The sequence below is a fragment of the Pinus tabuliformis genome, chromosome 6, assembly GCF_031772625.1.
Source record: "Pinus tabuliformis cultivar Carrire ecotype Pingquan chromosome 6, CPIR1, whole genome shotgun sequence".
Taxonomy (NCBI): domain Eukaryota; kingdom Viridiplantae; phylum Streptophyta; class Pinopsida; order Pinales; family Pinaceae; genus Pinus; species Pinus tabuliformis.
The window spans coordinates 1,614,166,866-1,614,179,073 of NC_142292.1; the positions used below are offsets into that span (position 1 = coordinate 1,614,166,866).

The window sequence follows — 12,208 nt, forward strand, 5'->3', positions numbered from 1 at the left end:
GCTGAAACAGGGTGTCCCAAGGCAACACCACTTTCGCCCACCAGTTATCTAAGCAGATTACAACATTGCAACGTCATAGCAGAGATCCCAACACTGTGAGTGCAACCCCTTTCATGAGAATATTTCCTACTTAAATCAGAAGGTTCCTCAACTAGCTAAGCTACCAAGGATTACAAGGGGCATCCTTCCATTGGTTGTTCACCGGTAGAAGTAAGCATCAGTGTTGTTCATACCCAGAGGCAACACATGGTGGTTCACCAGCCCCACAAGCACCAAGATGCCCTTTGCTCCCAATAGTTATATTGATCAACCTAGCCCCCCTTCCCAGTGGGTTCCCTCAGCTAGTTTTTCTTCCACTACTTTTGTGCACCCCCCAAGAGATAGTTTCTATGCATATCCTCTATACTTCCCTGAGAGTACACAGGAATGAATGCCCTCCTTTTCGAACAGACTGATTGTCCATCATTCTCCATGATTGCATGCATGTCAACCTGCGAGGACACCACCACCCATTCCTTCTTCTTTTTTGTCCTTTGTTGCTTGTAACTGTTTTCCAAAGAGAACATGGGCACATCCTTGTTTTGCAGCTAAGCTAATACACAGTCATTAAAAGCCACTCAGTGAACCCATGACCAATATTTAAAACAACCAACTCCTCAAGAAATGGAATCTTTGTCACTCTCTCATGCATTTAATAATTCCAATTATTTACAATGAGAAAAAGATTAACTAAGGGATATTAAAGTCCCTTCCCCAATACGAAATTATTAACCAAGAAATATCACACAAACTCTAAACTATTCGAAACCCCACACCTTCCTAAAGCATCTCCCAACATCATTTTTTTAAAGTAAATGAAAATCTTATGTCATTTTTATATAAATATTTGTGAATAATTATTAATTAGCTACATTTTATTTATTATTATTAAAATTTTAAATTGAAATAACATATAAATTAATTAAAAAAAATATAACCAAAAAATATTATTTTGTAATTCAATAATTAGTCAATTTAATTTATAATATAAATTTATATACGTAAATATAGATAAATAATTATTATTTAATTTTCATAAATTTATTATAGCTAAATATATTTATATAATATATTATATTAGATTAACATAATAAATATATTATATTAGATTAACATAAAGGATTTTACCAGCTTAAATTTATGATATCTTTAAATTTTTTAAATAATAAATTTTATCTAAAACCTTTAAAATGTGAAGTTTTGTTAGTGTGATTGGATTTTTAGAATTGTATTTGTGATATAGTTAAAGTTATAAATATGGAAATAAAAAAATTCTATTCATATTAAGAGTGTGTATGAGATACCAAAAAACACTTCAATCATGTTAAGAGTGAGTAGTTAGTGTAATTTAAATTTAATGCAATGCTATAATAATTTTAACCATTTAAATATTTTTGAAAATTTTAACCATTTAAATATTTTTGAAATTAATGTTATTAAATTGACAAAATTTTTTATTTTTAATATTTTAAATTAAAATATATATATTCTTTTAATATTTTAAATATAAAATTTATTATTTTAAGATGTTAAACAGATATAGAAATAACAACCAGCTTTAGACAGTTTTGAACATGTCTTAAACATAATTTTGAAGTGATAGGTAACTGCAGGAAACTTTGCAATGTACAAGATTCCAAACAAGGAATCTATGGCCTCTGAGCGTTGCTGCCATCTATCACCTATCACTTCAATTTTTTTAGACCACAGCTGACGTCTGTGAAAAATACTGCTCAAACACGCTTCCCACAGACTATCCCCGAATCCCCGATCCCTAAATTGTACACAGGTGCGGTGAGATGAAGTGTTAAATCTCATTCTAAATTTGATTATGATGGTTGAAAGTGGCCAGTCCTGGTTTGAACTCTCGTCTCGTTCCGCACATGTGAGAAGACTAAACCTACAGGCGCCCGTGAAGTGAATCTATCAGATATAGACAAATTTGAGAAATAGTGAAATAACCTGAGGTCCTGAACCATGTGCTCTTCTTATTTGCCCTGCCTTAAAAATGGAGGATCATACAAATGGTTCAAGATCTGTGCATGCCGATAAAGGGAAAAATGCATATTGTCAGCGGACACTTGCATTAAGCGACAAGAAAGTTACTTGGATTTACTGGTAAGGCTGTTTAATCTGTACCGTGCACTGGTAAATTTCCACCTTTAAATCACATCACGCTATCTCCTACAGTTCGTTTGTAGAAATAATTTTTGCAATCATACTTTGCCTGTGAACCCCTTCCAAGTCGATATAAGAAAAACTCAGGTGGGAGAAAGCAAGAAAGCCAGTCTTCAGAAAATCTTGGATTGTTGACGCTGAGAAGCTTATCATTCTACTCATGAGAAGAGAATTTGCATATCCTGCAATAAGGATTCGGTGATCACGGCACTTTGTTATTGAATCTGCAGCTTACAACATATCAAACAGTTTTAAAGATTGACAATATGCACGATCTGTTTTACGAGGATAAGATAAACAAGATTGCTAGCCTTATGGTCAAGATCCAAAATCCTTAGCAAAATCAAGATCCAAGATCCATAGCAGAAGATTCGGCATCAAGATCCAAAATCCATAGCAGAATCAAGATTCAAGATCCAGAGCAGAAGATTCGGCATCAAAAAGAATATGAAAATAAGTTAGGGCTTATTTTCTTGATCCCTGCCGTTCAGCCTAGCGAACTTCGTTAAAATCAAACAATCAATCAATCCGGTGAAATGGCCGCGAGTCCCGGACAGCAGATGCCGGCGAAATCTTCGGTTCTCATCAGACCGCCGATTGCAGTCTTGACTGTGACTACCTTCAGCCCCGGCAGAGACTTGAAGAGACTAGATTATTCCACCAGGCATCGCCCTGCAAGAGCGCGTTGGAGCTCTGTAATCCCGGACAATGGCGCTGGGTTCGAATCCCAGGAACCGACGTCGCCCGAGGTAGGTTGTATGGGGCAGGTTAAGTTGAAGCATAAATTGGCGGAGGTGTCCAAGCACAGGACCGAGAAGAAGCCCCCGGCGAAGGGTAAGCTGTCGAAGTTGCGGAAATTTATCTTTGGCAGCCCTGGGGGAGGAAATTGTGAGGAGGGCAGTGATGTTTGTCCTACAGGGGAAGGATGTAGGGCCGCCTGCCCTACGCTGGGGCAGTTTAAACGGTATGCCTCAGGGTCATATGATGTTAGATACGGCGACATCTTTGGTCGTCCACAGTCTGGATGGCTTTCTGACTAATGAGAATATTGAGGTTCTGAGTAGTTGACAGTATAGTTTGTTTTTGCTGGTTTAATTTCAAAGATATGTATGATCTTTTTTTTATAAAAAGTAAGATTTGGATTAGTAATTCTAGTGAATTCGGATTAATAATTCTAGTACTTTGGAGTACAGTTTGGTTTTCCATTTACCCATCTAATTCTAAGAGAAGTATTTAACTCTTTTGATAAAGCTCAATAAGGAAACAAAAAAATGTTAGAATTGAAGGACCCAATTTCCAAGTGATAGCAGATTTGTTTAGGTTACCTAATCAAGACCTTATAAATGTGGAAGACATGCTGGACATTATAAATGTGGAAGACATGTATTAAGATACTTGTCACTGTACTTGTAAAGCATGATTATGATTCATGGTTGGTATTTATTTGTATGAAAAATATTTTGTATGTTAAATTTTTTGGGTTGAAGAAGAAAAGATTTATTTGGGATTGTTTATTTTTTATTCATATATTTTAATTTTTGCTACATTATCAGTTTTCTTGATTGGGTAGGTCAACAAAATTATGGTGGTTTATGAACCCTTATTTCCCTTATTTTCTTAAGGCCTGATGGAGCATAAATACTACTTTTTAAAAAGTTTTATGGTTTATTTTCCGAACTAATTTGTGTAGAATCTCGCAGGGATTCATTGAAATCACAAATTTGATAGGTGAACTTTTCACAATTGAAATGCCCCAAAGATTTTTGAGAGTGTTGAATCCATGTATGCAGTGAAAAAACCAGTTTAAAGTGCCCCAAAGGTTTTTGAGTGTTGAATCCATACATGTAGTCAAAAAACCAGTTTAAACAACACAAATCAACATTTAACCACGTGAGTGCATGATGTGTCGGTCGGGGCGGTTGGTTTGCACACCCCCGGCCACGTTCGAATCCTGCGGGAGCTGCGCGATGCTGCAGCATATTTGTATCGGTGATGACGTATATCTGCTCGCTTCGGCGATATTTGTATCAGTGATGACGTATATCTGCTCGCTTCGGCGATATGTGTTGTATGATGCTTCTTCAGCGGGGATGCACTTCCCCCCGAATAAAAAAAAAAAAAAAAAACAAACAAACAAACATTTAACCACAAATTTTATCCCCAATTAAAAAAAACATTTAACCACAAATTTTATCCCAAATTCCAATCAGAAATCCTCTATAAATTCTAAAAAATCACGCTTAAAAACTACTCATTAAAAATAACAAACATAAATCATAATCATCTTATTATTTTTATTTTAATTTTATTATAATTAAAAAATTTATATATATATATATATATATTTTACCTTGAATTAAAATAAGCTTATCATTTTCATGTATGGAAAGAAGCCAAACCTCATGCGAAAAGTCCATATACAATGACTTAATAAGCCACGTGGCAATACATTGATGTATTTCATGCCGTACATATTCACTTGGTATGAAATTCGATTTTCTAAACAGCGTGGCAAAACATTATGTAATTCATGTGGTACATAATGATTTAGTGAAACACGTGGCAATACACTTATATAGTTCATGTGGTACGCAATGCCTTAATAAATCACGTGGCAACACACTAACACATGCTTTTAAGGATGAAGCGATCTTATCACGCTTATTGTCGAGTTAAGCAAAGATGACTTTTAAAACGTTCGAAATCCTTTTTGTTACGTTCTTTAATTAATTATTGAAAATCTAATTCCAATATTTATAGGAAATGTTTTCTAAATAATTGATAAAAGACTTTTTTATAAGATTTAAAAAAAAAAAAAAATTGTTAAAATTTGGTGAAAAAAAATTGTGATTAAATATTGATTTTTGATATTTACACTGGGTTTTTTTGACAAAATATATGGATTTAACACCCTCAAAAACACCTCAGACACTTCGAATATGAAAAAAACTATGAAAAAATTCTTATTTATCAATCGAGTTGTCTATAAGTGAGACTTTTTGAAAAGTTTTCTAGTTTATCTTTTGATTTAATTTCTCTAGAATTCGACAGGGATTCATTGAAATCACAAGTTTAATGGGTAAACTCTTAACAATTGAAGTGCTTGAAGGGTTTTTAAGGGTGCCAAATCCATATATGCAGTCAAAAAACTAGTTTAAACAACATAAAACAATATTCGATCACAATTTTTTTCACCGGATTCCACCTAGAAATCCGCTAGATAGTCCAAAAAGTTTCACTTATAGGCAACTCCTTTCTCAATCGAATTGTCTATAAGTGAGACCTTTTGAAAAGTTTTCCGGTTTATTTTCCAATTTAATTTGTATAGAATTCGGCAGGGATTCATTGAAATCACAAGTTTGATGGGCGAATTTTTCAGAATCGAAGTACCTTAAGGGTTTTTGAGGGTGTTGAATCCATATATGCAGTCAAAAAACCAATTTAAACAAGATAAATCAATATTTGATCACAAGTTTTTTCTCCAGATTCCAGCCAGAAATCTGCCAGAAACTCTAAAAAATCTCACATATAGACAACTCTGTTCTCAATTGAATTGTCTATAAGTGAGACTTTTTGAAGAAAGATCTAGTTTATTTTCCGGTTTAATTTGTTTAGAATCCGACAAGGATTCATTGAAATCACAAGTTTGATGGGTAAACTCTTCACAATCGAAGGGCCTCAGGGGTTTTTAAGGGTGCTAAATTCATATATGGAGTCAAAAGACCAGTTTAAACAACAAATCAATATTCGATCACAAATTGTTTCGTCAGACCAAAAACTCCAAAAAGTGTCACTTATAGACAACTCCTTTCTCAATCAAGTTGTTTATAAGTGACACTTTTTGAAAAAAAAATCCAGTTTAATATTTTATTTAATTTGTCTAGAATCCGACAGGGATTCATTGAAATCACAAGTTTGATGGGTTAACGCTTCACAATCAAAGTGCCTTAGGGGTTTTTTAGGGTGTTGTATCCATATATGCAATCAAAAAACCAATTTAAACAATAGAAATCAATATTTGATCACAACTTTTTTCGTTGGACTTCAACCATAAATCTACCAAAAACTCCAAAAAGTCTCACTTATAAACATCTCCTTTCTCAATCGAGTTGTCTATAAGTGAGAGTTTTTGAAAAAAAAAAAAACTAGTTTATTTTCCGATTTAATGTGTCTAGAATCTGGCGAGGATTCATTGAAATCACAAGTTTGATGGGTGAACTCTTCAGAAACAAAGTGCCTCAATGGTTTTCGAGGGCGTTGAATCCATATATGCAGTCAAAAAACTAGTTTAAACAATAGAAATCAATATTTAATCACAATTTTTTTCGTCAGATTTTGACCAAAAACTCCAAAAATCTCACATATAGACAACTCATTTCTCAATCGAGTTGTTTATAAGTAAGACATTTTGAAAAGTTTTCCAGTTTATTTTCCAATTTAATTTGTCTAGAATCTAATAGGGATCCATTGAAATCACAAGTTTGATAGGTGAACTCTTCACAATCGAAGTGCCTCGGGTGTTTTTAAGGGTGTTGAATCCATATATGTAATCAAAAAACTAGTTTAAACAACAAAAATCAATATTTGATCCCAAAAAAAATCGTCAGATTCCGGCTACAAATATGTATAACTTCAATTCAAATTTTCCTAAAGATTTAAGCAATGTAGGTCCTTTGTTTAATCCATGATTCACATATATAAAGTTTATAGTTGGACAAGTTATAATGTAGATTTTGAAGAAATTTGTTTGGGACAACAAACAACTAGCAAATGTATAAATTGCAAAATAATAGGAAAAAATATTGTAAGTTGGAATGTAGACAACATTAAGGCAAAAGGAGAACTAGTGTGATATTTGTTGCATGACAATCCCAAAACAATAAGAAAAAAAATGCAAACTGGATCGTGAATAACACTGAGGTAAAAGGAGAACTAGTGTGATGTTGATTACATGACAAGGTGGATACAAGGAGGGGAACTAGTGTGATATTGACTACATAATTTATATGAATGACAATCTTGATAAATGCATTCTAGAGAGAAATCAAATTATTGATATCACCACTATAAACACTTCTAGCATAGGATATGGGACTCTCTTAGTTAGAAATTGGGACTTGTCATCTTTGACTTCTATTCAGGTCTAAATGACCTTCTGTATTATGAGTTGTCTGGGACATTAATTAGGAAATGAAGCATTGTTTATGTTCTTGGGCTATGGAAGAGGCTTTTTCCATTGTATTTCAATTTAGTTCTATCAGACTTACTAGGTTAAGATTAGATCTTGAGGACAAGTGTAATCATTGTAATTGATATCATAGGGCACAAACTTTAGGTTCATTTTTGAAGTTTTGTTGTCTTTGACTATATAAGCATGATAGGCTTGAAGGTCTTGAGAAATAGATTAAAGAAAAATGGTCTGAGTGGTAATATTACAATCCATCTTAATAGTCCCTACACCTGTTGCTTAAATTTGTGGAAACCAAGTGTTCTACAAGAGGTTGATGATGGCTAGAAGTTATTTAGGAAGCATATAATACCTAAATGTGCTTGTCTAATAGAGAGACTAGTTAGACTAAAAACTATATTGAATTGTTTCCAAAAAGTTTAACATGGAAACAAAAGGTTAATTTGGATTGTTTTGATAAAAATAACTTTCTATATCCTATATAACATATGCATTATGGACAACCATGGAATAAACTATCATCACATTGAATGTTAATAATGAATTTGCATAATATAAATTGAAACGCATAATGCTTAAACCTATAGCTACCCATTGAAACCCAAGAACATAATATCTTGTAAAGTATATATAATTTTTGTATTTCTAAGTTTCTAAGTCTTAAAATAGAAAAACAATTACCAAAAAATTATAATCATTTTTGCATTGACAAGAGAAATTTGCAACAATTTGTATTAGTTGTCAATGACTTTTGGAGCAAAAGTCTCTTAGCCTACAAGAGCACATTTTAATAATAAAAAACATCATTACAAAATAAATTGTCATATCAAAAAACTTGAAAAGATGACACAAGTAAGCATCAGATCATTAAACCATATGTAAAAAAAGCATGAAAAAAAATACACAATGAATGGCAACTTTCAAAATGTAAGCTATATAAATATGGTATACAAATGCAAATAGTGATGGCCAACATAAAATTATTGAATGTGTATAAGAACCTCCACATAAAATAAACATATTTTTATACATGAAGAATAGGATAGTTTGAATAATTTGTCGCATTATGCACCCTTCAACTTATAAAAGAGAGCAAAGTAGATCGGTTGATTGTAAGTTAACTATCAAATCCTGTTTGCAAATAGAACAAAATTGAACTTATTAGTTGTTTGGTTCTACAAGTATATTGACCAATGAAATGAAACTAAAACTATTATTTACTTGACTATTTAGCTATGTATTTTTAGCATGATGAAAATACCTAATATGATTTTGGAGGTTCAAAACCATGCCCACTATTTTTTCTCCGTGTCATGGCTACTTAAATATTGTTTTTGATATCTTGGAAAGCATTCTTGAAAACTAAATTCAAATCAAGACAAAAGTCTTGAAATTTTTATGATTGTTTTTTCTTCTCATTGTTTTGCATCTTGTATATATGTATACAATTTGTCAGACTATTTAAGGCTAAAAACACGTTTAAGCATGTATGGTAGGTGTCGTGGTGGGGTTAGGGTGGAGGAGCAGGGTGATTTGTGGTGGTGTTAGTGTACCTAGGAGGAACTGAAGTATTAGCCTTCTCCAAGAGCCTAGGAAAAGCCACAAACAACCAAGATAAGGTGTATGCAATGCTGCAACAAATCAAACAAGTATTAGCCCTGAGTATCAACTAATTGATTATTGTGGGAGATTCAACCCTTATCCTCATCAAGCATCTACACTCAAGCACCTTCCCTTTAGACTCTAGACTAAGTTTGATCTTTTAAAAGGATCCATCTAGTTCTTGAATCCATCTTGTAGTTTCAAGCTTTCCATGTCCTACCGCAAAACAATCATAAGGTTGATGCTCTAGCAAACCTAGCCATTAGGAAAAGACACAATTCAAATTAATAAGAGGGAGCTCCACATCCCCTTATCATGGTGCATATAACATTAGTAAGATTCCATCACTCGGAAATGACTAACAGTAGTCACAAGAACCACTTGGAACTCACAAGCATACATCACCTAATGGTATAGTGGTCTCTATGGACAATTAACATGATGCTCTTACATACAAAAGAATACATGGACTCACCAATTCCTTCTTTGGCTCACTTCAAGAATATGGGTTCACCCACAATGTATCTAGAAAACCTCAAGTGAGCACTCCATTATGATGATCCCTCTGCAAATTAAATTTCCCACTCTGTCAAGTTTCATGGATGCCTTTGCCCCAATTCCCTCTTCAAATTTTAGCGAGCCAGGCCATTTATGTTAGATGCTCCTATTGTTCGACTTGATCCTCTAGACAACCTCTATGTGAACACGAGCTTCAGAAAATTTGTTAGTTGGATTAATGTGGTGTGTGGGACAAGGAATCATACAACTAGGAATGATGACATGGGGCTAGGTGGTCAAGAAGAAGACAATGTATTGCTTACCACTAAAATCTCTAATCTCTAGGATATTATGGCCCATATCCAACTACAACACTCTCAACTAGTATCTCAGTGGTCCTTTGCCATGGATATATTGATAAAATAGAGACAACAACTCTAAAGGGTGAGAGATTAAATCAAATCGCTTGTAAAGAGCATATTCTAATATGATTGTCCATTTACCCAGTTCCATTCCAAGGGATATGTTTGGCCCCTTTTTATAAGCCTTCACAGTCCAAGTGGCTTTTTTATTAATGAGAATAATATGGTTTGAGTTAATAGCTTGGGTGGTTGGAAGGACAATTTGTTTTTCTATTTACCTGGTTCAATTCCAAGGGATATGTTTGACCCCTTTTGATAAGGCTCCATCGTCCCAATGACTTTTTGATTAATGAGAATATTTTGATTTAGGTTAGTAGTTCAAGTTGTTGAAAGCACAATCTATTTTTCTATATACCTAATTCAATTCTAAGAGATATGTTTAGTCACTTTGGAAAAGTAAACAAAAATATTAAAATTGAAGGTGCCATTTTCCAAGTGATAATGAATTTGTTTAGCTTATCTGTAATCAATAAATGTAGAAAATATACATTAAAGCACTCCTAATTGCAGTGGTAAAACATAACCATAATTCATAGTTAGTAACTATTATGTGAAAGATATTTTGCCCGCGAAATCTTCGGTTCTCATCAGACAGCCGATTGCAGTCTTGACTGTGGCTACCTTCAGCCCCGGCAGAGACTTGAAGAGACTAGATTATTTCACCGGGCATCGCCCTGCAAGAGCGCGTTGGAGCTCTGTAATCCCGGACAATGATGCTGGGTTCGAATCCCAGGAACCAACGTCGCCCGAGGTAGGTTGTATGGGGCAGGATAAGTTGAAGCAAAAATTGGCGGAGGCGTCCAAGCACAGGACCGAGAAGAAGCCCGAGACAAAAGGTAAGCTGTCGAATTTGCGGAAATTTATCTTTGGCAGCTCTGGGGGAGGAAATTGTGAGGAGGGCAGTGATGTTTGTCCTACAGGGGAGCCTACTCTACGCTGGGGCAGTTTAAACGGTACGCCTCAGGGTCATATGATGTTAGATACGGTGACATCTTTGATCGTCCACAGTCCGGGATGGCTTTCTGATTAATAAGAATATTGGGTTCCCGTTAAAAGTATAGTTTTTGTTCCCTCGTTTAATTTCAAGGGATATGTTTGATTTTTTTAAAAGCTTTATGTGGTTTTTTAATGAAAATATAGGTTAGTAACTCTAGTATTAGGGTTAGTAACTCTAGTGGTGTGGAATACATATTGGTTTTCCCTCTACCCAATTCAATTCCAAGAGAAATATTTAGCTCTTTTGATAAAGCACAAAAAGTAAGCAAATACGTTAGAATTGAAGGCACTAGTTTCCAAGTGATAGCAGATTTGTTTAGGTTCTTTGTAGTCAAATTTTAAGAAGGACCTTATAAATGTGGAAGACATGCTGGAAATTATAAATGTGGAAGGCATGCATTAAGATATTTGTCACTGTACTTGTAAAGCATGACCATGATTCATGCTTGGTATTTGTTTGTATGAAAAATATTTTGCATGTTAAATTTTTTGGGTTTATGGATGACATGTATTAAGATATTGGAAGACATGATCATATTTGTAAAGCATGATCATGATTTTTGGTTGGTATTTATTTGTATGAAAATAAATTTTTCGGGTTGAAAATGAAAAATATTTTTTTTGGATTGTTCAGTTCTTACTCATATCTATTTTAATTTTCAATTTTTTTGTCACACAATGCTCTCGGCCCCAATCAATGCATTCCAACAGGGTAACATTTCCAATTGTTAACGAGGGTAGGGGCAGTGGAATGTGCGGTTTATCAAACTTTCCCATTTCCATATCGACAACTGGAAACTATTCCGATACCCTCCATCACTTTCTCCAAAAACATTGTAGGGGTGTTAGGAAGGGCAATATTAGGTTTCCAACCCGCTTATGAGCACATAATGACAATTGGGGTCCATCGGTCTTCCAAGTCACCTTGATCCCAATATCTCAATGCTCTCTTCACTTCTCTTTCGCGCATCTCAAGGATGGGACCTTCGGGCCACATGGAGATTGTGGGTCGTTCCCTTCCGTATAACGTCTCTTCTAATTGGCCCACGTGGTTGAGGTGCCACATCATCTTGATGCATACCATCCCAGTGTGCTCCTTTGTTTCTCCCTTTTAATCGACTGCGATGGGACTCTTCGAGACAAGTAGCCCCTGCCCTAGCCTTCCAGTGATGCCTATTGCTCGCACATCTTACACCTTCAGAGTTGGGACCACCAGGACACATCATCTCAACCCCAAAACCCCGATGCTCCTCTATCATGCATCTCTTAGTCTTCCGTGGGAAAC

At 34.6% G+C, this 12,208-nt stretch overlaps 1 protein-coding gene across 1 annotated transcript; it reads left to right on the forward strand.

The window, feature by feature from the left end:
• The first annotated feature begins 1,799 nt into the window (after positions 1-1,799).
• LOC149265074 (uncharacterized protein At1g76070-like) lies at positions 1,800-3,376 on the forward strand. Its single transcript, XM_089391340.1, has one exon. The coding sequence runs from the start codon at positions 2,754-2,756 to the stop codon at positions 3,255-3,257; it is 504 nt and encodes a 167-aa protein (XP_089247466.1). The 5' UTR covers positions 1,800-2,753; the 3' UTR covers positions 3,258-3,376.
• The last annotated feature ends 8,832 nt before the right edge of the window (positions 3,377-12,208 follow it).

What these genes read in the sequence shown, in the direction of transcription:
- LOC149265074 (XM_089391340.1), top strand. Translation starts at nt 2,754, where the DNA reads ATGGCCGCGAGTCCCGGACAGCAGATGCCGGCGAAATCTTCGGTTCTC.